The 25,058-nt window shown below is 53.1% G+C and overlaps 1 protein-coding gene across 6 annotated transcripts in view; it reads right to left on the bottom strand.

Annotated features, from left to right (window-relative positions):
• Positions 1-25,058, bottom strand: part of MYO19 (myosin XIX) — a 36,365-nt gene that overhangs the window by 6,295 nt on the left and 5,012 nt on the right. For 3 of the 6 annotated variants that reach the window (XM_060081901.1, XM_060081907.1, XM_060081903.1), the window contains exons 4-21: positions 23,801-23,939; positions 23,319-23,467; positions 21,366-21,479; positions 13,984-14,116; positions 13,289-13,358; positions 12,637-12,754; positions 11,900-11,996; positions 11,685-11,761; positions 9,950-10,040; positions 9,315-9,486; positions 7,213-7,286; positions 6,431-6,552; positions 6,127-6,240; positions 5,705-5,881; positions 5,220-5,372; positions 4,165-4,272; positions 3,203-3,273; positions 1,291-1,394 (exon numbers count right to left, since the gene is read on the bottom strand). In XM_060081901.1, coding sequence (XP_059937884.1) covers positions 1,291-1,394; positions 3,203-3,273; positions 4,165-4,272; positions 5,220-5,372; positions 5,705-5,881; positions 6,127-6,240; positions 6,431-6,552; positions 7,213-7,286; positions 9,315-9,486; positions 9,950-10,040; positions 11,685-11,761; positions 11,900-11,996; positions 12,637-12,754; positions 13,289-13,358; positions 13,984-14,116; positions 21,366-21,479; positions 23,319-23,467; positions 23,801-23,939 — 2,083 coding nt within the window. The remainder of the gene's footprint in view (positions 1-1,290; positions 1,395-3,202; positions 3,274-4,164; positions 4,273-5,219; positions 5,373-5,704; positions 5,882-6,126; positions 6,241-6,430; positions 6,553-7,212; positions 7,287-9,314; positions 9,487-9,949; positions 10,041-11,684; positions 11,762-11,899; positions 11,997-12,636; positions 12,755-13,288; positions 13,359-13,983; positions 14,117-21,365; positions 21,480-23,318; positions 23,468-23,800; positions 23,940-25,058) is intronic. The other 3 variants (XM_060081904.1, XM_060081905.1, XM_060081906.1) reach the window with 2 other exon arrangements.

The following is a 25,058-nucleotide window of genomic DNA, read 5'->3' as shown; positions in this document are numbered from 1 at the left end:
TCTCCATGGGTGTGTGCGTGTGTGTGTCTCCTGTACTTGGTCTCTTCTCCCTCCGTGTGTGTGTGTTTGTGTGTCCTGTCCTTGGCCTCTTCTACCTCCGTGTGTGTGTGTGTGTGTGTGTGTGTGTGTCCTGTCCTTGGCCTCTTCTGCCTCCGTGTGTGTGTGTGTGTGTGTGTCCTGTCCTTGGTGTCTTCTCTCTCCATGGGTGTGTGCGTGTGTGTGTCTCCTGTACTTGGTCTCTTCTCCCTCCGTGTGTGTGTGTTTGTGTGTCCTGTCCTTGGCCTCTTCTACCTCCGTGTGTGTGTGTGTGTGTGTGTGTGTGTGTCCTGTCCTTGGCGTCTTCTCCCTCCGTGTTTGTGTGTCCTGTCCCTGACCCCCCTCGATGTGTGTGTGTGTGTTTGTGTGTCCTGTCCTTGGCCTCTTCTGCCTCCGTATGTGTGTGTGTCTGTCCTGTCCTTGGCCTTTTCCCCCTCCGTGTGTTTGTGTGTGTGTGTCCTGTCCTTGGCCTCTTATCCCTCCACCTGTGCCCAGGCCTTCTCACCGACTCCCACAGCCTCAGTGACGCCACATGCAACAACCCCAGCAGACCAGGCCTTTCTCCTGAGATGGGAGCCGGCCGGTACCTTGCGGATGTCTCCACTGGCCGGGCAGGACTCGGCAGCCTCCCCCGACCTCTCTTCCCCACCGGCCGGACGTGGCTAATTCTCTCCTCTCCCCTCCCTCTACATCGAATCACACGCTTGCCAAGTCTGGCCAATTTCTTTCCAACATTTCCCGGCTGTGCCCACATCTCTAGCTTCTCTCCCCTCTGGCCAACCACGGGGCACCCCACAGTGGCCTCCAGAAAGCATGAGGCTGACGCCACTCCCTTCCTCCCCCGAAGTGCCTCCCATCTGCCTCGAGGAGAAGGTCCAGCTTCTGCGAGTGGGCCTGCCTGTCCCCCCGCAGCCTCACCGCCTACTGTTCTCTGCCCTTATGAGCCAGCAACACTGAGCAGCCTGGAGCTGGCCCTCACCTGGCTGATCCCATCTAGCCTCAGACACCACCTCCAGGAAGCCTTCCCGATTCATACCTCTCTAGCACCACCCACAGCATCCTGTTCCTAACTCTGTGTCTCCACTTTCCCCATTGTTTGTCTTCTTTTAGTCTGTTTCCTGCACTGAGCCAAGAGCCACGAGGGCAGGGCTGTGTTTTATTCACCTCTGAAGCCCCAGCCCCCCGTCCTGAGATGGCCCAGGTAGGTGCTCGGGACACTGGGTGAGCAAGTGACTGGCAAATGGGCGCCCTCACCTGAGCGCGCTTCATCTGGAGGTGGGCCTTGGGGGCTGGGGGCTGCGCCAGGACAGAGCCTTCTCAGTAACTCGTACCGCTCCAGGAAGTTCCGGTGAGAGACCCTGGAAGCCAAAGCAGGCGGAAGGAGAGATGAAGTGACTTTGGACGTGAGCCAGGAGTCACTGTTTCATCTGCTCAAGCCCCAGCGAGGTGCTGCCCTGACTGTGCCCACTGAGTGGATGGCATTACTGGGCCCTGGCGGGAAGCCCGTGGAGACCACTGTATGCTGGGCCTCCTGCTCCTGCAGCCTTGGTCCTACCCAGACAGAGCCTCGCTCTTTTAGGAGGGGATTTGCAGCCCGCCCCCTCCCAAAGGGGCTCGCCAGCCTCTCCCCAGACACCTGGGTCACTCCTGCTGTGCACAGGGGCTCAGCACGTCTCCCCTCTGACGCCACGGCCCCCTCCACTGCCTCCCGGGGTCTCGGCTCCCCGTCACGGCAGCGCTTCTCTACACAGCGGTACTTCCTCCTCCTGAGTCTGGCTTCTGTCCCCAAAACTGCACCAGCGTGGCCACCAACTCCAGGGGTCAGTGCTCTGACCAGCCTCTAGGCAGCAGGTGCCCAGCTGACCCCTCTCCCTTGTAGAGCTCGCTCTCAGCCTCCAGGACGCCCACGGTCCTGGCTTCCTCCTTCACCCCGACCCCCTCCAAGTTGTTGCTGGTTTCTCGTCATCCACCCTCTCTAACTGTGAGCGCTCCTCAGGGCATGGCCTCAGACCTCCGTCTCCCCCCGTGATCTCCTTCTTGCTCACGGTGTTAAAAGTCACCGAGGAGAGGCCCTCACGTGCCCCTCTATCCTCTCCCCCAGACCATCCTGTGTCCCGATTCATCCACTTGCCTCAGATGGAAGCCTGGAAGTCGCTTCTGCAGCCTGGAAGTCAACTGCTCCCCTGCCCCGTACGCCACGGTCTATCCGTTCACAGTCCCATTTCTATGGCAAGCCACACTCCACTTTTACCCACTTCTCTCCATTTTCACCGGGCCACCATCACACCTGTTCTACCTGTAACAGCCGCCCGCTCATCTCCCCCCTCTCCTGACCCCAGGGCAGCCTCCACACAGCAGCCAGGGAACACGAACGAGTGCGCAGCGTGCCCTGCTTACAACGCCCAGCGGCTCCCACAGCCCTCAGGAAGCCCGCAGTCTTCACGTGGCCTAGAGCCTCCCCGCTTCCCCCGCGTCTGCTGTGTGTGCTCCGGTCACTTTAGCATCTCTCAGGTCCTAACCTGGGAGCTTTGGGGTTGCTGTTCCCTGGGTCTCGAATACTCTCCCCTCCTCCAAGTCTTCCCAGGCTGGCCCCTTGGCTTTGCTTCCTTAGGCCTGCTCAGAGGGCCCCTCCCTGAGCAGTCCTGACCCCTTCCCCATTTGTCCACCTAATGCCACTTTTTTTTTTTTTTTTTTGCGGTACGTGGGGCTCTCACTGTTGTGGCCTCTCCCGTTGAGGAGCACAGGCTCCGGACGCGCAGGCTCAGCGGCCGTGGCTCACGGGCCCAGCCTCTCCGCGGCATGTGGGATCTTCCCGGACCGGGGCACGAACCCGTGTCCCCTGCATTGGCAGGCGGACTTGCAACCACTGCACCACCAGGGAAGCCCCGAACGGCACTTTTTGTTCCTTTCCACAGCGATGTACACCCCAAGAGGGCAAGACTCACCTTTCTCATTCACTGATACACACCAGACACGGTGCCTCCACAGAAGAGGCCACAGAAAGTGAGCGCAGCCCTAGAGCTCCAGGCCGACGTCTGTGGACCTGGCTCTTCCTCTTCATCTCCACATTCTGCTCTGGGCTGGTCAGGATCTCGTCTGACCTGCGCCCTGAGCTCCACCCTGGCATTGGCCCTGCCCCCTGCACTGGACGGACCGGCCCACTCACCGGATGGGGAAGCCGGCGGCACTGATGTGGATGGTCTCCACGAGGCCACAGGCCTCCAGCTGGCTCAGGACCTGCAGGGGCGGGGAGACAGGCTGCAGCATGGGGCCAGCAGGCCCCAAACGCCACCCTTCCTCTGGCCCTGCTGGTGTGGATCTGCAGGCTCTCCTGATGGGCAGTCTTTGGAGCAGTGAGAAACCAAGGGACCTTGAGAAAATCTCCCTGTTAGAAAGGGTCCTGGTGGCCCCAGGTCCCCTTATCTGAAGCCTGGCTTCTGGTACAACTGAGGCCAATGCTAATCCTGGCTATCTCACTGCTCCTGTCTTTGCCTCACAATGCAGCCCAATCCAATTCCTCTTTTTTATTTATTTTATATTCTGCAGTCAACAGAGTGAGTCACAGCTAAGAGGCAGGGGAGGTTATACTGTGAAGATGCTTCCGGGACCGAACCAAGGTCTTTACCACGGAGCAGGGTCCTGACTGTGAACCCTAAGGTCCTACCTGCCAGTCGACTGTGGGACACTCTCCAGCATCGTCCAGCTCTCATATCTCTACCACATCCCTCCAAAGGGCAAAGGGTAGCTGCTGGCCACAGAGTGCTTTTGTGCAAATTTTAGAAACTATCCTTCCATCAGAAACAGTGCACTGTGTCTGGTCTGTAAGGTGACACAGACTCAGCTAATCACAAAAGACACCCATTCCTCTGGGCAGCCTCAGTCTCTTGTCAGGGCACATGGCTTGGTGAGCAGAGAGCAAGATGCAGCGTAGCCCCTACTTGCCTCCTGTGGTTGGGCCACCGTGCAGTACACAGACCACACAACTGTACATGACTGTCCTGCCACAGCTGGGGAGATAAGCCCTCCCTAATGTCACTCCATTTGGAGCAGACGTCCTGCCCCTTACCCCTCCAGGGTCTTGGCTGAATGGGACCCTCCACAAAGCAGCTCTGGCCCAGTGTGAATTACCTCCTCCTGGTAGAACATCTGCGCCCGGCCCTGGCTGTTGGGCTTGATGCAGCGAATGTAGTGGGGTGTGGTGCTATGCAGGACCTGCAGAAGCTGCTCCAGGGAGGCCTGCAGAGGGGAGAGACCATGGGTCAGGCTGCTGTGGGGGCACCGGCTGGGCCCTGGTTAGTGACACCTCCAAGCAGCCCTCCCAGCTCCGAGACCTGGATCCTCACATGCCCTGAATGACTCCTGGCGGCTCTCACTGTGCCCAAAGCATATTCCACTCCTCACCTCCGCCTCCAGGGACCCTTCTTGACCTGTGGCCCTCCCCACCGAGTTGGTCTCCCTGCATCTGGTCTCAGCCGCCCCCCACCAGAGCAACCTTTCCAGAAGAGAAGTATCTCAGAACCCCCTGCCGTTTGTTCAGGCGACTAAGCCCGTCCTGTGTGCTGGCAGCCTTGCCGGGGCTACGACATGGCCGTCTGCCGTCACCTCACAGCTCAGGGCCTGACAGGCCTTGCAGACGTGGGATGGGCTCTCTCGGTGGTGTGTCTGAGGCTGGGCAGGAAAGGGCTAACCAAACCTGGGCTCCCCTGGTTGCCTCCTGTGGGAGGTGATGAGAAGGCTGCGGTTGGAAGGAGGACGAGGAATAAACTAAGAGAAGGGGCGTGGAGGGCGGGAGTGAGGGTGGAGCCAAGGGGTACGTGCAAGGGCGGAGAGACGGCAGGAGGGGACAAGTCTGCTCTGGCCGGGGACAGAGTTTGAGCAGGAAGCTAGGGAACTGGCAGTGGGCCAGTCACAGAGGTTCAGGTAACTACTGCTCTTCCATGATCACCCCATCAGCAGTGGGCGAAAGGCCGCACTGCCACCCATGGGCCCCTAGGCTTCCTGTCACGTCAACTACACACACAGTCCCTCTGTCAGTTTCCGGTTTCTGTCTTCCGTGGACCAGGACCACGGCTACCTGACTCCTCAGAGCTCCCAGCACACAGCACTGATCCTGGGAGGTGCTTGGTAAGCACTGGAGATTGATGAGCAAACCAAGCACGTCGCATCAGCACCACCGGACCCACCTTGAACTTGGACACCACGGTCAACACAGGGGCCCTGCTCTGGCCAGAGGGCTCCTCCTGGGACTTCTCTTCAGGGTCAGCAGGAAACAGCACCTTGAGCAGGGGGTCCTGGGATTGCTGCAGGAGCCTGGTCAGCTCAGGGGGGATGGGGTCCTATGGGGGAAAGGACAAGGGTGAGAACAGGCGTGGTGCTGCCCACGGGCTGCCAGCCCTGCTCACCCAGGCCCCAGAAGGGCAGGGCCTGAGCCCAAGAGACTCAGAGCTGGTCTACTGGGTGCCTAGAAGCCAGGAAATGCAGTCATTTCTGGGCAGGTTGTGCCTGATGAGCAGAGACCTCAGACAGGAGGGCCCCAGAGGCGACCCTGGATCTGGGAGGACGTTCAGGAGGGGAGGACACGCGCACGATAGAAGCTTCCACACACATGCAGCGATGACTCAGCATCTCATTTCACGTAGGGGCCCACAGGCCACAGCCCAGCCCGCACCTTGTTCTTCTCTACCAGGCCTGCGGTGTGGTACCGCACGGACCCCGCGTAGTGCACCACAATGAAGCTGGGCTCCCGGCTGAGCCTGTTGTGGCCCAGGCAGGGGCTGCCCGCCAGGGCACTCTCAATGCGTGTCTGCAGCTGGGCCGCACTGCTTGGCCGATTCAGGCGGCATTCCTGTGTGGGCCGGGATGGGACAGGTGGTCAGCCACACAGTGAGAGGGGCTCACAACCCTCACAGTCCCCACCCCGTGGACCCATGGGAGCATCACAGTGACCCTGAAAAGGAGGGGTGATAGGGCTAGCAAACCCATTATGCAGATGGAGAGAAAGAGGCACACAGAGGGCACAGGATGGTCTTCAAGGTCCCAGAGAAGCCCAAAGCCCCACTCGGGTGTTCCGCACACTAGCTGACCCCCCACCTCGTTTAGGAGGGAGCAGATGCTGACGGGGCTCCCCTCGATGAGATCCAAGCAGGGCTGGTTGTCCTGGTAGTTGACAGCCGACCACTCCAGGCCCTCAGCTGTGTACTCCTCCTGGGGGCAGAGGGGGGGAGTGGCAGAAGGCACTGCGGTCTGAGGTCCAGCTGGCCACCCCACGGCTGGCCTCGGCACCACAGCGCGTTCCAGAGCGGTGTGAAAGAAGGAACCGAAGACGCCTGGTCAGGTCCAGGGCTGGGGCTGGGGGCCAGGGACAGAGAGGACGCAGGACCACCCTGCCGCTCACCTGCTGGGCCCTGAGGTGGTGAGCCACGAAGTGCTGCTGCAGCTTCTCGTTGGCGTAGTTGATGCACAGCTGTTCCAGACTGTTGGTGGGGAACGACTCGAACCCGTACACGTCCAGCAGGCCTGGCAGGAAGGGGAGACCCCGTGGGGCCAGTGCAGGAGGCGGCGGGGCCCGCGGGACGGCAGGAGCCCGGGGTGAAGCCTCAGGCTCGGCAGCCCGAGCACGGTACCCAGCGGCGAGCACAGCACCTCCCACCCAGCGTGGCTCCCAGGGCAGCCTCCTGTCCCCTCAGAGCTCAGAGCAGGAAGCGGCCGAATGAGGCGTCAGGGGACCAGGTCCCGGGGAACACCGTGTGTCCAGCCCGGTCTGGACGGCCTGAGTCTCACGGGCTCAGTCGGTGCCTAGAATTCCACCATCCTGTGAGCAAACTTCACCGACGCTTCTGAGCTTTACTTCCTCCCCTAGCAGCTTCCCATGATGTTACCGTGTCCCCCATAATCTAGCTCCTTCACCGTCGCCCACTACTCTCCTGAGACCGGAGCTGGGTCTCCGGGGAGAGGAGGGGCCCTCGTGGCACGGCCGCCAGCTGAGCCTGCCTGGAGAGCTAGGGACGGTCAGATGCGGGCACCGGAGGGCAGAGACCTCGCCCACACACTGGTGGAGGGTGAGGAGACGGGTGCAGAGGGAAAGGAGCTGCCCGGAGTCCCGCAGTGGATCCAGGGCTCTGCTCTCTGCGCCGGGCCCTCCTGTCCTTTTTCTGAAGGAGGGTGAGCCCCTGCTACCTATGAAAGTGGTCCAGGAGCCGGGGTCCGCACAGATGCTGCTGTTGATCACCGATACCAGCCAGTCAAACAGCCTGTTGGGGCGGGGCAGGGGGAGTGGGCTCTGGTGAGAGGCGTCAGGCTGCGCCTGAGGGACGGCAGGACTGTCCCTCCAGCCTGGGGGGCCACACCTTGCAGGGCCTGTCTTCTGAGCCTCACAGGTCAAGGGCTAAACACTCTCCTCTCGTGTCCTGCCCATCCTGTCGTGACCTACTACACATGCAGGCTGTGGTCACGCACGTTCCCGGGCACACGAAGACCTGGCCTGTCCGCGAGCAAGACTGAGCACAGGACCAACTGCAGGCACATCCCTTTTTATTGTGCTTTGCTCTATTGAGTGTTTTACAAATTGAAGGTCTGTGGCAACCCTGCGTCGAGCAAGTCTATCAGCGCCATCTTCCCAACAGCATTATTTTTAAATTAAGTTATGCACATTGTTCTTTTGGACATAAAGCTATTGCACACTTAACAGTCTACAGTATGGTGTAAATATAACATTGCTATGCACCACGAAACCAAGAAATTCGTGTGACTCACTTCATTGTGGTGGCCTGGAACTGAACCTGTGATACCACTGAGGTCCAGTATAGCCTCTGGGGCTAGACAGGGAGTGGGTCTGCCTCATTCCCCTGGCCCGACACCCAGCTGCATCTTGATGAGAAGGGGCTGACAGGCAGCTCTGGGTGGGACTGTGAAGAACTGAGTTCACTGGACTCCCCCTGCAAACCTCGGCCTGCGGAGGCCAGAGCTCAAGGCCCCACCACATCCCCCTACTCCGTCCTGCACGAGGGGGCCCCGAGTCACCCGAGGTGGACAATGGCATCCTGCACTCTGGAACTGTCGCCCCTGAGATGACGGGATGGTTGCTGTATAACGTGGTGACACGTATGATACTATGTAAGGGTTTCTTCCTTACCATTCGTTTAAGTAATCGCTCTGCAACTGTTTTTCAATTCAGTAAATGATTCCTATTTTTGCAACAAGGGCTTCAAATACCCATTTGAGGTACTAAAAATGAGTGACCTAGTGATACAGCGACCTGTTTGCTGTGTGTAAAGTGATCCATGATTAGAGACTCACTGTGTCTGTGATCATCACACTTCACCTGCTCAGTTTGCAATGGTATGACACAAAAGCTTTACAACTCTTTGGCCTCATATTCGGACCTGAAATTCGCTTCTAGGGAGTGAGAACAGAGTACCTTGCTGACCTGGGTTCAGTCTGGGCCTGGCTGCCCTGGGCCATTTTCACTCAGAGGATCTTATTCCCTTAGCAGAGCTTCTCAGGCTCTTAGCTCTTGAGAAGTTCGTGAAACCAGGGGACCCTCTCCACAGGTAACCAAGTTCCTATAAGCACGTGCACACGCACATGCACGTGCACACACACACACACATACGTGTTCTGTCCCATAATTTCAGAGGATCCTGGGCCCCCAGACACCCTCAATGGCGCCCCAAAGGGTCTCAGAACCCAGAGTAACAAACCACTCCTTAACCACACGGCCAAAGGGTAGAGATGCCCACAGAGCCAACAGGAAAAGGACAGGACCCCCGCCTTCCCCCTGTTCTGGGCTCCACTAGCTGCACAGTGTTGCTCAAGGCTGTGGGCACAGCTTCTGGCTCTACCACCATCTATCACATTCCCCAGGTGACTGCCAGGAGTACAAGGGCACACACAGACAGAGGAGCCTATTCACCCATGGGTCTGCACCTGGACCTGGGAGGGACCCACATCACCTCTGGGGCCGGCCTTGCCAGCAGAGGCAGGCAGGCCTTCCTCACCTATCGCCAAGGTCAAGGCAGGCTCCTGTACTTTAATAACATGCTGAATCTAGGCCAGGTGGCAACTTCTCCAGGCAGAGTAGTCCGGAATCAAGCCAAGGGCCTTGCTCGGGGAAAGCCCAGGAGCCACTCCCTCCTGCCCCCCAGGGTCTGGGGAGCAGGGCAGGGAACCCGTCTGCTTTATCTGGCAGCCCTCAACCCGGGCCCAGCCGTACTGCCTAATGGGTCTGTTCCAACTCCAGATGGGGGGCCTGGGAGGAGGGCAGGGCCCAGAGCGCTCACCGTGCATACACCAGTTTGGCCAGACAGTCTCTGCGGGTGTCACACTCGGCCCGGGAGCAGGGCTTCCGGAACACCTGCTGCCGCCTGCCTGCCCTGATGGTTCGAATCCGCAGTGTCTCCAGCAGAAGGTCTTCTGGGAGCCGCAGCAGTGAGGCCGATGTCCTGACAGAGCCTGGGAGGCACAAACACCCTCCATCCAAACATCCCTCTGCACAAGGCCCCGTGAAGTCATCACAGTGGAACCACGACCCACCCAGTGGGGCAGAGTGAACCCAGGTGCAGGTGGGTGAGGAGGCGTGGCCAAGGCAGAGGAAGGACTTGAACCCAGGGCTTCTGTGTGCCAGTGCACACGGCCACGAGTGGGATAAACCACTCTGTAAACCCTCCGACTCTCGTCTTCTCATCTGTAAGATGCGGGTGATGCTACCTGCTGCAGCAGAGGTGGGGTCAGGAGTAACTTCTCCAGGGCAGAGCCTTAGAGCTTATGGCTTCAAGGGCACTGATTCCAAATTTCACCTTCTGGCCTCCCTCCCACCCGATGCCACCAAATGTTGCCTCGTTTCCGGCAGGGCCTGCCTTGCTCCCTGGGCGTCTGACCAAAGCCTGAGGTGCAGGCCCCCCATCCTTGCACTCACACTTAGCATCGTCCATCAGTGGGCAGGGCTGGGCTTCGTTCCCGGAGTCAGCAAACCGGGTGTTGCCAAGGTGCAGCAGTCCCGCTAGGGCCTGGGGGGGCAGGAGAGGACACGAAGTGGGCCCCTTCTCAAGGGCTGGAGCCCAGCCTGGGAAGGGTCTCTCTCCTGCTGAATATGATAATTATGATAACAGAATAACAACAGCTCTCAATTACTGCCCACTTACTCCATGACTAGGCCAGGCCCAGTTCTACACAAGTTACATGCATCACTTCCTGTAATCTTTTCAACAACCAATGAGGCATGTGCTATGGCGGTGCCCATGATAGAGGTGAGACGGGGAGAGGTTAAATCACAAGCCCGAGGCCACACACTTGGTAAAGGAGAAAGGCAGGATGAGAACCCAGGCAATCCAACCTCAGACCCCTCCCGGGGCAGCCACTGGGGCCGCCCCGTCACCCCCAGTCTGTCCCCCTGCCCCCCGACTCCAGGAGCAGACTGTGTGGGAAGGCCGCTCCTATGCCTCATGGACTGGCCCTACCTCTGTGTGGCTGGTGGGGGCTTGGCTCTGGCTCCTTCTGGCTCTTTCTTAGCACTGTTGGGCTCCTGACAGCCCAGCCTAGGGCAGGATCTCTGATCTTGGTCTCTATCCAGTGGGTGCTCCCTTGCTTTCGCACTCAATGACCCACATGGATGAGCCCCCAGGGGCTGTAGAAAGGGGACCCCTGGGTCCAGCGACTTGGAAACCTTTGGACCTGGTATCGGTAGAGCAGGGCCTCTCCTACCATCCCTGTCTGGTCCCAGAAAGGGTGTGCCCACATGCTACTGGCTTTCAGGCCACAACCCACCTCAGGAGAAGACTCCTGGGCTGATGGGCAGTGTGGCTGGGACAGGTCAGCACTGCTGTCCAGACTCCTAGTGTTGTCCACTTGTCCTATGTGCTGTCCCTCTGGCCAAGCTCTTGGCTGGCGGTGCCCATACTGGCTGTGATCTCCCCCTACAGCCTGAGCAGCCCCCTTCTGGACGTGGAGGTCTCTTTCCACTGCACTGCCAACTCCCTGCAGCGGCATCCCTGTCTCTGCTGCCAGCCAATCCTACAGATCCCCTCTCGCCGCTCCGCAGGAGTGAGGAGATAGAAGGGAGAAGGGAGACCACCCGTGGGGATGAGCAGGGCCCAGTTCCTCTGGGTGAGCACTGTCCCAGGAGGAAGAGGAAGAGGGTGGGAAGTCGCAATCACTACGTCCGGCACAAACTCTATCTGCACCACTCGGTGCTGTCTGGCCGTGGGCAGGTCTCTAGTTTTCTCAAGCCTAAAATGGGAATAGTCTCCACACCCATGGGTCTGTTGAAAAAAACCAAGTGAGCTAAGAGGCGTGAACATGATTTGAAAACTTTTAACACACTAGACAACCACATGGCAGCATCGTTTCTCTATTCTGATGAATGGAGCAACAACTGACCCAGGCACTTTGCCCTTTGACCTCCGTGGGTCACTGTGCTGGCCTGTTCTATAGAACTAAGTGCCCTGCCACTGTCCTCTCTGCCCCCGTCCACTCTGACCCCCAGTCTCCAGGCTCAGCCTCACCGAGAGGCGGGCAACTCCTTGGAGATTGTGCAGTGGGGCCTAACGTCCTAGATTCTCAGGAAGAGAGTCTCACACGTTGAGAGAAGGGCCCTATGCAAGGGTCTGCCCATCACCGCTGCCCCATGTCAGTGGTGTGGCTTTTCCTCTGACCTGAAAGATGTTGTTCTGGGTGGGGGCATCGATGCCCAAATGAAGCATGGCCTCCCTGGTCACCTCGAAACAATCCTCTGAAAAGGAATCCAAGTCACAGCCCAGTGTCAGGACCAGAGGTCAGCAGGGGCAGCGAGGGGTGAGGGAGGCGGGCCCTGTCGGGATGGGTGGGTGCTGCCGGGCCGGCCCAGGGTGTTGGGTGAGGCTCCCCCTACCTTCCAAGGTCCTCTCTGGGTGGGGCAGCCAGGAGAAGCCGGCTCCCTCAGGGAGGTGCCACTGAAGCCTCTCGTCCGCACGGGCTCCTTTGCAGATCTGTGGGGATGGGGACGGGGGCTGAGCCGGGGGTCCTGGGGAAGCCTAGGCCTGCGTTAAGCCTGGGGCTGGGATGAGAGCAGTGAGAAACGGCAACAACGTCACAAGACTGAGGGGTTCCCGTAGAGAGCCCAGGGCAAAAGCAGCAGCAAACAGTTCTGGGCGTCTCCAGCCGATGCAAAGAAACTCACTGAGGGGGTCTGCAGTATGATGAAGAAAGCAAAACTCCACCTGGGGAGCCCCCGTCCCAATCTGAGGGCAGGGAGACGTAGTATCCATGCCTTGGGGGTCCCCCAGTCTGATGGAGGAGGCACAGTCTAGGGAAGTCCCTGTTCCCAGTTGCCGTTCGAGGACAACCCTCTGTCTGAGTGTGAGAGTTTCCATTGCGGGGACAGTCCCAGCCTCAAGGACCTTCTGACCTGACAGAGAACGCAAGCGCGTTCCCATGCCAAAACCAGCCTGGGAGCCGAGATCCAGTGTGTGGCAGAAGTGTTACATGAAGTTTGCAGCAGTAAGTGGTGGCGTTGCTGAAACCAGGTGAACAGGCAGGCATGAAGCAAGGCAGGGAGGGGAAGGTTTAGGGGCACAGACCCATCTCTACCCTGCATCTGGGCAGCTGTGGGCGCCACCTGGTACAGACCTGATAGAAGATGTGGAAGTTCCTCTCGCTGGAGGCCTGGCAGGCCACTCGAGTCTTCTCTAGCAAGTAGGTCTGAACTGCAGCTCCAGTCATCTGCTGGGCCCTGGGTACAAGCAGGCTGGAGCCCATTAGTTGCCTGTTCATTCCATGGACATTTATTGGGCACTTACTGTGTGCCAGACTGTAACCTCCCCCAACTCTTCCACTTAGGCAATGGGGGTTGTGAGGACTAGGGACCACTCAGCAAGTCCTTGGTTGGGGGTCTGGGACATTGCCCTCCAACCAGCTCAGGGGCAGGACCAAGGCCTCTGTACTTTATTTTGCCCCATCCCGAAGCAGGAACAGAGCCCCAGCTTCAAGCTCAGAGGTGTGGCCAAGAGGTGGCAGTTTAGCTAGAAGTCTCCGAGCAAGGGTAGACGTCAGAACACATGGGCTGCACAAGCATATTGCCCCAGGGTCCCTCAGGCGGGAGTAGTTAGAGTTCTCCAGGTTCAAAGGTCACCCTCAGGTTCACTTATCACACATAAAAACATGCCAGGAGGAGCTGAGTTCTGCCCACAGGGGTGGCCCAGGCTGGGCACTGCCCCAGCCACTTTCACACTCCCCCGCCCCCAGCAGCCAGACTGGCACAGAGACGGGCAGCAGAGGTTACCTGTTCAGCTGGAGCTGGATGAACTTCCCAAAGCGGCTACTGTTCTTATTCCTCAGTGTGCACGCGTTCCCTACAGATCACACCTTATGTTTACAGAGTCCCCAGGGGCTAAGGTGGCCTCAGGTCTGCTGGGGCCAGGTCTCTATCCTCAAGTCACCTAAAGGCCCCTTTGTTGGTTTCCATGTCACAAGGGACAGGACTATGGACTGGGCACTCGGGCTTTACCAAATGCGATCCAGCTGAGTTAGAACCTCCTGGCAATGAAGTGGAAAGAGCCAATCTAGGCAGTCGGGGACTATTTTCTTTGAAGGAGAAGGATCAAACACAAGCTGTTACTATTGAGGCAGACGGGAAGGCACAACATCTAGAGGGCCAACGTGGACACTAATTGTTGCGCATCCTCAGACAAGCTCAGGAAGCTGTTTGGAAGGAGGGGGTTTGGACTGGCTGAGCCGGAAGGTCCTCTCCAGCACCACTGCTACACCTGCTTAGGCTAGAGGGAGGGGACGACAGAGTGACATCACCTCTACCGGAAGGAGGCTAAGGGTACCTGGGAGGAAGCTGGGGATCCATGGCGGTGAATGATAAACTATCCTCCACCCCTCTCCTAAAGAGAACACTGCTCCTTTCCCCGGAAGGTGGCAAATCCCAGAGGAAATGGGACTGAGGTACAGTGCCGAGGACACCAAGCTCACCGAAAGCTTCCATGACAGGGTTGGAGTTCAAGATTCGCTGTTCGATCCTCTCTGCAATCTTGTGGTTTTCCCAGGATGTGGGTGACGCGGCCACCACAGCGTAGAACTTCATCAGGCAGCGGGATGTCCATGTCTGTGGCAGAAACAGTCCTGTGGGAGCTGTGTCCACGTTCCCTTCCACTTCTGAAACTGTCTGCTACAGCCCTCTTTTCCACCATGTATGTTGCTGACCAAAGGGTGAATGCTGAGTTCAGCTGTATCCTTGGGCAAGGCACTTCCCCGTCTGTGAAATGGGGACACTTACTTCTGCTTCTCCTAGCTCCTGAGGATGCATTTAAGAAATGAGGGGGGCTGGGGCAGAGGAGGACAACCCACTCTGACCTGAGCAGGCTACTGACCTGAGACTTTCCGTGCATTTTCTTGCCAACCCTACAGACGCAGATGCAATTACATACTACCTGTTTTCAAAATGATGAAATTCAGGCATAGAAAAAATTTAAACTTTATTGAAGAGTACATATCTAGTAAATGATAGGGCTCTGATTCATACCCAGGCAACCTAGTTACAAAATTCTCACTGTTTTGTTTTTAATCACCTGAGATGAGGTCTATTTTCATTTTAATTTCCATTTGTTCATTGCTAGGACAGAGAAACAATAGATTTTAATATACTGACTATCCTGTCACCTTGATAAACTCCCTACACCTCACTACAAGTTTTTAGCTTTGTTTTTGTTTCGTTTTGGGTCTTTTTGGTAGCATTTTTGGTAAATTCCTTTTTTTTCTTTTTTTTTTTTTTTGGTAAATTCTTTTAGGTCTCCCTTTGAGGTGGGAGGTGCTCCCTCTCTGCTATTTTCTGAAAGAATTTGTATAGAACTGGTAACATTAATTCCTTAAATACTTGGTAGAATCCATAAAGTGAAGGCACCTGGGCCTGGAGCTGTCTATGAGGAATTTTTTTTTTTTTTTTTGAAGACTCAGGGCCCCCTGCATATCCATGCTGTGTTACTTCTCACTCCTCATGTCTCTCCTGTTCCCTTTGTGTTTGTGTCTTATTCCCTTATTTATTTATTTATTTATTTTTGGCTGTGTGGCTCTTCGTTGCTGCACGCGGGCTTTCTCTAGTTGTGAGTGGGGGCTACTCTTCGTTGCGGTGCGCAGGCTCCCATTGTGGTGGCTTCTCTTGTTGTGGAGCACGGACCATAGGCACACGGGCTTCAGTAGTTGTGGCTCGCCGGCTCTAGAGCACAGGCTCAGTAGTTGTGGTGCACGGGCTTAGTTGCTCTGCAGCATGTGGGATCTTCCCAGACCAGGGGTTGAACCCATGTCCCTTGCAATGGCAGGCGGGTTCTTAACCACTGTGCCACCAGGGAAGCCCTGAGGAAAGATTTTTAACGATGACTTAAATCTGTCTCATAGATTTAGATATTCAGGTTATATGTTTCTTCTTATGTGAGCTTCAGCAGTTTGTGTATTTCAAAATATTTCTCCATTTTATTAAATTGTAGAATTTATTGTAATAAAGTTAATAAAAATTTCTTATCTGTAGGATCTTTAGTTATGTCTATTCTTTCATTTCTGACATTTGTAATTTGTCTTTCTAAGTTTGACTAGATTTTATTAATCTTTTCAAAGAAATAACAATGGATTTCACTTGCTTTATTATTTTTGTTTCTATTTTACTGGGGTTTTTTAAAGTTTATTTCCTTCTTCTGCTTACTTTGGGTTTCCTTTATTCTTTTTCCCTTAGTTTAAGGTAGAGGCTCAGGTCACTTACTTCAGTTTATACTTTTCGAATATAAGCGTTCAACGTTACAACAAATTTCCTACTAGGCACTGCTTTTTTTTTTAAGCACAAATTTTGATATGTTTTGCTTTAATTTTCACTCAGTTCAAAGTGTTTTCTAATATCCCTTGTGATTACTTCTTTGACCCAAAGGATATTTAGAAAGGTATTAATTTCCAAATGCTTTGGGATTTTCTAGATATCTTTGTTATTTACTTCTAGATCAATTCTACTCAGGGTAGAGAACAGTTTGTATTTTAATCTTTTCAAATTGAGATTTGTTTTGTGGTTCAGAAGATAGCCCATATCAGTTCCATGTGTACTTGAAGAGAATGCACAAATATCAAACTGTTAATTTTGATTTTATTTCTCCTTTCAATTGCTTTTGCTTTGTGTATTAATTTAATTACTTCAGCTTTCCTTTGATTAGTGTTGGAATGGTATATCTTTTCCTATTCTTTTACTTTGAACCTATCTATATCTTTACAGTGGGTTTCTTTAAGACATTATATAATTTGAGTCTTGCCTTTTTAAAGAAAGCCACTCTGACATTCTTTTTTTTTTTTTTTTTTTTTTGCGGTACATGGGCCCCTCACTGTTGTGGCCTCTCCCGTTACAGAGCACAGGCTCCGGATGCGCAGGCTCAGCAGCCATGGCTCACAGGCCCAGCCGCTCCGTGGCATGTGGGATCTTCCCGGACTGGGGCACGAACCCGTGTCCCCTGCATTGGCAGGTGGAATGTCAACCACTGTGCCACCAGGGAAGTCCCTCTGTCTTTAATTGAAGAGTTTAGTCCACTTACATTTAATTTAATAATCACTATGTTTGGGTTTAAATCTACCATCTTATTATTTCTTTCTGAGTTGTTCCATGTGATTTTTGTTACTTTTTTCTCCTTTTATTGCCTCTGGTTGAATTGAGTACTTTTATGATTCCATTGTACCTCTACAATAAATTGTTACTATGTTCACCTTAGAATGAATGATTTTTAAAACAAATTTATTTATTCATTCATTCAGTTTTTTGGCTGCGTTGGGTCTTCATTGCTGCACGCGGGCTTTCTCTAGTTGCGGCGAGCGGGGGCTACTCTTTGTTGCCATGAGCGGGCTTCTCATTGCGGTGGCTTCTCGTTGCGGAGCACGGGCTCTAGGTGCGTGGGCTTCAGTAGTTGTGGCTCACGGGCTCTAGAGCACAGGCTCAGTCGTTGTGGTGCACAGGCTTAGTTGCTCCACAGCATGTGGGATCTTCCGGGACCAGGGCTCGAACCCATGTCGCCTGCATTGGCAGGAGGATTCTTTTTTTTTTTTTTTTCTTTTTGCGGTATGTGGGCCTCTCACTGTTGTGGCCTCTCCCGTTGCGGAGCACAGGCTCCGGATGCGCAGGCCCAGCGGCCATGGCTCACGGGCCCAGCCGCTCCGCGGCATATGGGATCCTCCCAGACCGGGGCACGAACCCGTATCCCCTGCATCGGCAGGCGGACTCTTAACCACTGCGCCACCAGGGAGGCCCGGCAGGAGGATTCTTAACCACTGCTCCACCAGGGAAGTCCCTATCATTCTCATCTTTGTTCCTCTTTATGTATATTTTCCTGCTTCCTTAAAGATTTTTTCCTTATGTTTGTTTCAGCAATTTGACTATAATGTGCCTATAGGTGTGTTTTCTTTGTATGCATCCTACTTAGTGTTTCCTGAGCTTCTAGGACCTATGCTTGCTATCTTTTGCTAATTTTCTAAGATATTACTTCTGACCCACATTCTCTCTCTTCTCCTGGGACATCAATTACAAGTATGGTAAACCATTTGTTATTGTACCAAAGCTCCTGATTGTGCTTTTCTTTTTGTTTTTCAATTTTCACTCTCTTTTTTGTTTTGTTTTGTTTTGGCCACAACATGTGGCATGTGGGATCTTAGTTCCCCAGCCAGGGATCAAACCCGTGCCCTCTGCAGTGGAAGCACGGGCCCTAACCACCGGACCACCAGGGAATTCCCCGAATTTCTCTTTATTTTTTGATTTCTACTGACTCACTCTCAAGTTCACTGATGTATTCTTCTGCATGTCTAGTCTGCTGATAAGAGTTGTTCATGCTTTTATCATTTCCATTTAACTATAGTTTCCACCTCTCTCATGAAGAGATTGGAAGAATCTTTTCTGGAGATTCTGACAAGCTCATAAGACAAGTTATGAACATTCAGGGTCCCACCAGTTTAGAAAGTTTTCCATAATGAGGCCTCCTGTCCATAAACATAAGAGATTCTAATCAGTTGCTTAATGCCTTATTCTGAAGTATGAACAGAAATTCAAGGATCATTAACTATTTGGTAAACTTCTTTTACATGAATGACAAATATCACAACAAAGGAAGAAAAGGAACTAGAAGGAAGTAGAAATGAATTTTGGAAACAGAAATGAAAGGAACAGAAGACAAGTAAAAATCATGAAATATCCTCAAAGATAAGAGAAGAAATCAGACCAGGATGCTGGGGGGAGAATAATATTCAGAGAACAAGAAAGAACTCTTAGAATTAAAATTTTTAATAAAAATTCAAAATTCAAAAGGGTTGAAGGGTAGAGAATATCTCCCAGAAGACAGGACAAAATATTAAGAGATAGAAGAATAGATGAGGAAAACAGGATATTAGACAATTTATCAAACTTCCTACTAATACAAATTCCAGAAAGGGAAAACAAGGGGAGTAAATTATTAAATTATTATCAACAGATATAGTATTTTCCCAAACTAAAGGACGTGAGTTTCAAGGTTAAAAAGACCCACATAAAGTATCCAGAACAGCAAGTGAGAAAAGACACGCCACTGTGAATTTCAATACCTACGGATAAAAAGGATGACCCTAAAAACTTTTGGAAAGAAAACACAAATCACCATTTATGGATTGGGACTTTCAAGAGCAACACTCAAAAGAATATATAATAACTTATAAATCCAGAAAGAAAATGATTTCCAATTTGAAATTATAATATCCAGCCAACATGTCAAATTAAGGCAGAATAAACATGTGCAGATGTGCAACAAGTCAAAAATACACCCTCCAAGTAACCTTTGTCGGGAAGCTACTAAAGAATATGCTCCATAAAAACAAGGCAGTAAAGGATGAAGAGGAATCCACTGGGCTCCAACAACAAGAGATTTATCATAGAACAGAGGACAATCTGGATCCCCAGAGTGAGGCAGACAGCTCCCAGGTAATAGCTGTGTAGCAGCAGCCCTTGGCAGCCACCAGTCTGGATGCGAGTAGGAGATGTGAGAGCTCTAGGGAGGGCAGCGCCAAGAAAACAAAGCACCTGAGGGAATTCCCTGGCGGTCCAGTGGTTGAGACTCTGTGCTTCCACTGCAGGGGGCACGGGTTCGATCCCTGCTTGGGGAACTAAGATCCTGGAAGCAGTGCGATTAAAAAAAAAAAAAAAGCACCTGTTGGGTAGGTGTTTTCCAGTTTTGGTGACAAGCTTGATAATGAATTAATAATAGGTATATAGAAACTAAACAGTGAAAAAGTGGGGGCAATTATTAAGTAGAGGCAAAGTAAAAATTACACAAGCAAAGAAATATAATCATAGTATGTTACAGGGCTCTGCTGGGAACAATACATACATACTTGTAATTACAAGTACTATATGTTAACTTACCCAGAAATCGTGATATAATTACATATGTATTTGGGGGCAGGGAACCAGGGCTAAATCCTCATCAAAGTAGGAAATGAACAGATAAGGTCTAAACTGAAAAATCAATAACTAATAATATAAGCATGTTGTTTAGAAATGGATGGAGACACCCAAACAAACTGCTAAAAGATGTGAAAGCATAGGGTTGAGAGATATGGGGCAGGGTTGCTGTTTTTTTATGTAAGCCTTGTAGTATTGCTTGATTTTTGAGCTATGTCACTGTTACTATTTATCAAAAATAAATTAAAATTGAAAAAGATACCAGGCCCAGCCCATGATCACAGTGGCTGTTCAATAAAGGGTTACTGAGCTCTGGTTGCATGGGTCCAGGGTCAGGTCCAGCCTCAGCTGCCCAGAGCAATTCTGGAGGACAACGGGCTCATCCAGGAGCTGGGCATCAGCCACTACACCGGCGACCTTGATATAGCTCTCAAAGATCCCCTCTTCACCCAAGTCCTAGCCCTCATCCCTGCAGTTGGCTGTCTCCATCTGCTTCCTTGTCTGTCTTTCCCAGTGAGCTAAGAGCCCCCTGAAAGCCAGACGTTGCATTTTTCCTCTGTTCCTCCCCCTGCCACTCCTTACTGGCTAGCCCAGAGCCTAGAACCTGGCAGGTGCTCAGTGCTCAGCAATGCGTTCACATGTGAGTGTAGGCAGAGGGGGTTTACGGTCCAAAGAATCCCTTGTGCAGGTAATGCTGAGGAAGGGTGGGGTGGCTGGTGAGGCCCAACAAGAGGTGGCGAGGCCTGGGCTAGCAGCCTCCTCTGACCAGCCGTGCAACTCCTCACTCATCCCTGGACAACATTCTGTCTCACCTACTAAGACTTTGCCACCTAGGGACCACACGACTGCATCAGGAGATTCTGTCCTTCCCCACAGCTGGCCCAATGCACTGCCCTTGCCATCAAGGGCAACCCAGAGATGCAGGGGGGCTACTTCCTTATTGGAACGCTACTACTTTTTTTTTTTTTTTTTTTTTTTTTTTGTGGTACGCAGGCTTCTCACTGTTGTGGCCTCTCCCGTTGCGGAGCACAGGCTCCGGATGCGCAGGCTCAGCAGCCATGGCTCACAGGCCGGAGCGGCATGTGGGATCTTCCCGGACCGGGACACGAACCCGTGTCCCCTGCATCGGCAGGCGGACTCTCAACCACTGCGCCACCAGGGAAGCCCTTTTTTTTTTTTTTTTTTTTTTTTTTTTTTTTTTTAAAGGGGATTTGGGTAGATGGGTGGATGGGAGCTTCAGAACTATATTTGTTTTTTGGTTTTTTTTTGCGGTACGCGGGCCTCTCACTGTTGTGGCCTCTCCCGTTGCGGAGCACAGGCTCCGGACGTGCAGGCTCAGCGGCCATGGCTCATGGGCCCAGCTGCTCCGCAGCACGTGGGATCCTCCTGGACCGGGGCACGAACCCGGGTCCCCTGCATCGGCAGGCGGACTCTCAACCACTGCACCACCAGGGAAGCCCCGGAACGCTACTACTTTTGGAGGAGTGCGGCCACGTGCCCAGCATGCCCCCAAGTGCCTTATGCGCACTAGTTCATTTAACTCTCACAGAAGTCCCATGAGTTACGTGTTGGTCTTTCCTCCCTGCCATTTTACACGTGAAAGAAATGAGGTTTACAAAAGCTAAGTATCTTTCTGATGTGCTCTTAAGCACTATGCTGGAACCCCCAACAGCTGACTTTCCTTTCCAATGGTGTCAGAGCTGAGAGAGTCCTTCAGTGAGAAAATGAAGGCTCAGAGAAAAAAGAATGTCACCCAGGGTTACAGCAGAGCTGGTGGAAGAGCCTGGACTGGAACCCTGCCTCTTGACTTCCTGCCCAGCTCCTGCACACCGAATCCAAGAGGAGTGACCTCCTCTGCCTCTCTGCCCGTCCAGCCAGTCACGAAGTTGACAGGGTGGGAAAGAGGCCCTCTTACCTTTCCAGCACCACTCTCTCCACTGATGACAATAGACTGGTTGACTGGCTCGATCAGGCTCTTGACATTCCTGTAGGTCTGTTCACCCACCGTGAAGATGTGGGGCTTCAGTTTCTGAAACATCAAGGGGTGAAAGGTCATGTGAGCAAACACCTGACTTCAAGGAGTGGTTGATCCAATAACGGCTGAGATGGGGAGCCTGCCCACCGCAGTGGCAGAGGCTCTGCCTAGAAAAATTTCCCGGAAGTAACAATGTTAGGCCCAGCTGTGGGCTTTACCCATTCCTCTTCTCTCAGTTTGGAAGCAGTGCTGGCCTTGACTAGTCTATGACATTAACACTTTATCTTCCCATCTTATCTCACCTCAACAGTCTTATTCTGCTATGTGTTATTTTATGTTATTGTACTTTGCAATTTGCAAGAACTTTCTTACAAGGTATTGCAGAAGAAGTCTGTACATTAGTTGGATAGCTAACCGTATTTTATAGATGAGAAATCTGAGGTTCAGACAGGTTCAATAACCTTCTCACACAGCAAATAAGTCCACACAGCAAATAAGTGCATCCATGTGATTTGAATTCCAAAGTCACTGTTCTCCTTTCCATCAACGAGTATTAATTGCCCTCAGTGTGCTGGGCACTGAGGAAACAGAGGGGACTAGGACATGGCTTTGCCTTTGAGGAAGCAGAGAGTCAGAAAGATATGGGCTCTCTGGCCAGGCCTCCCCTGGTTTCCACTCAGACACTAACCACGCGTGAGCCAGGCCACCTGCACAATGCACAGCCTGTGCAGCACCACCTGGCCAGGAATGAGTGCTTACCTACAGCTTCTCGAAGGGAGCGGACATCACTCTGGATGGTGTCAGACCCATCCCTCTCTCCCCGTGCCCTCACCCCATCCACCTCCCACCTGGACTGTTACAAAGCCTCTGACTGTTCTCTGTCTCCTGTCGCACCTTCCTGAACCCAACTGCCCCAACCTCCAAGGTAATTATCCCCCCAGTCGGCTCCGTTCACAGCCCCACCCCCACGCCTGATGAAGAACCTCTGTGGACACTCTGCCTGCTGTGGTGCATCAGACCCTTCAACAGTCCTGGCTTATCTCACCTCCTGCCTCTCTCTGCAATACCTCCCTCTGGCCAGCAAGTCTGCTCTTGCTTCTCCCTGCACTTTAACATCAACTGGTCTATTCCCTGCCTGCACCAGCTCCATCCTCACCCCCACAAGAAGTTACTTGGCGGACTTCCCTGGTGGTGCAGTGGTTAAGAATCCGCCCACCAGTGCAGGGGACACGGGTTCGAGCCCTGGCCCAGGAAGATCCCACATGCTGCGGAGCAACTAAGCCCGTGCGCCACAACTACTGAGCCTGCGCTCTAGAGCCCACGAGCCTAGATCCCGTGCTCCGCAACAAGAGAAGCCACCGCAGTAAGAAGCCCGCGCATCGCAACAAAGAGTAGCCCCCGCTCGCCGCAACCAGAGGAAGCCCGCGCACAGCAACGAAGACCCAACGCAGCCAAAAATAAATAAATAAGATAAAATAAATAAATTTATAAAAAAGTTACTTGGCATTCCAATCAGTGGAGATGAACACGTGCTGAATTTTCTAGGGCAATCCTCATCACATGTAATTTTACCCTTTTCCCAAAAAAGTGGTTTGTTAAATACAGGAATGTACCCTTGTAAATTCTCTCCTACTAATAAATTCACAAAGAAGATAAAAATCACCTATGTCCCTCTTTTAAGTTCCAAAATCAGTTGAACAAATATTTATCTCCAACTTTGCACCTACTGGTATATGTCCAAACTTCTGTGAGCTCCTGGTGGGCAGGGCCATGGCACCAGTAGCCTTTGAATGACTACATGGCTGGTGAATACATGGATAAGGACAGGGAAGCCGCAAGGTAGCCTAGGGGAGGTGGGGGAGCCCTGAGGCCACAGGCAGCGGTGAGTCTTACCTGGGGCTGAGGAGCAGCATGGTACTCTTGCATCAGCTCTGGTGAATAGAGCTGAGGGATGGGCTTGAAGGGGTTCAGAGCCACCAGGGTGCAGCCAGCGCTGGTGTAGAATGTGTCTGCCGTGTACCGGGCCTGCAGACACCTCAGGACTGAGGCAGAGGTGCCTTTAGCAAACTCTGGCTCAAATGGAGACATAACTGCACATACAAACACCCACCTAACAGCACTCCCTTTGCAATTAGCCAAGAGCCATTAGATCCCAGCAGTTCCCTGAAGAGTAGGTACAAGATCTAATTAAGCTGAGCCCCACCTCTGGAGCAAAGGCTGCACTGGGGAGCCCAGGGGCAGCTGCCAGGCAGAGGTCTGGCTCCAGGTCAGGAGTCCTGCCTGCCTTAGTCTGGCCAGGGGCAGCAGTGCTGAATACCCTCATCACACCTCCACCCACTGGAGACGGCACACGCGAGGAGACGGGGGGTCCATACCTGTCTCCAGAGTCACAGGATTCACCTTGGTGAGGTCATCCAGCTGGTGCAGCGGGGCCTCCCCACTCAGGAACTCCTGCAGGCCTTCTCTGAGGGGTTTTCCGCTATGGGCTTCAGAGCCTGAACTGTGGCCATTAACCTGGGAGGGAGTAACAGGGCCAGGAGAGCTGGGACTCAGAGCAGCTGGCAGCTACATAAGGGTGGGGGCCTGTATAGCAGAAAGAGAACAGGCCTCTAGTATCGTAGCCTGGTTGTTCAGACTTCAGTCTGCCACTTACTAGGCCTGTGAGACTCGGTAAGTCACTTCACCTCTCTGAGCCACAGCTTCTTTATTTGTAAATGAGGAAAAATAAAATCAACTCACAGGGCTACTTGGAAGGAAAATAAGAAGACATATACAAAGCACTTAGTCAAGTACCTGGCACATAACGTGTACTCAGTAAATCAATAAATGCTATCCCCTCTCCTCTGCCATGAGTTCCAGCTTCTAGCCGGGCCAACTACCAGCATTACTGGGCTGGCAGGGGTGGGGCCCGAGGCGGGGGGCTGCTACAGGAGAACTGCAAAGGAAAAGAACCATGGTTTGGACCTTTGTTGAAAGAGACCATTCAGCCTGAGATGAAAAATCAGCTATGAGGTAGCCCCATGCCTTCATCACCCGCCTCTTGGGGCTTAAATTTAGCCTGGTTAATTAATTAGCTCCTGCTGCCCTGGTCTACTTGAGAAGACGCCTGGCTCAGAAGTCAGATGAGGTCAAGAACGAGCACCAAGGGGAAGTGGCCCTTTCTCCCTGTCCTTTGCCCATCCTCAATGCCAACGCTTTCCACATGTTTCCTCTCCCCGTTTTCCTCCTGTGATCCCATCGCTCCTCTTTTCTCCCTGGGGGCTGCAGGAAAGATGGTGTGGGTAATAAAAGAAGACAGCAGCTTGGCTGAAATCTGCTTTTGGAGGAAGGGGTCCGTGATATAACGTGTGTGGGTTTCTAATGAGACTACTTAACCTTAGAGTTCAAACCCTCAAGCCAAGGAGGCAAGTGTCATTTGAGAGGCCCAGTAATAAGTTTCTTTCCAAAGATGTTGCCTTTCTCTGAACTTGGGCCCATGGTGATGCATGTACAAAGCAGGCTCTTGGCCTCCAGGATAACTGCCAAGGTCAGAGCATGACTGGTTCCACGCGAATCCCTCTGCTCTAGGGGAAAAAAGAAAATCACCCACAAACCCATCCATACTTTTTTTTTTTTTTTTAAGCTTTTTTTTTT

The sequence above is a fragment of the Mesoplodon densirostris genome, chromosome 18 (assembly GCF_025265405.1).
Source record: "Mesoplodon densirostris isolate mMesDen1 chromosome 18, mMesDen1 primary haplotype, whole genome shotgun sequence".
Taxonomy (NCBI): Eukaryota; Metazoa; Chordata; class Mammalia; order Artiodactyla; family Ziphiidae; genus Mesoplodon; species Mesoplodon densirostris.
The sequence above is the reverse complement of the archived record's forward strand: the minus strand, read 5'-3'. Positions and strand labels throughout refer to the sequence as shown.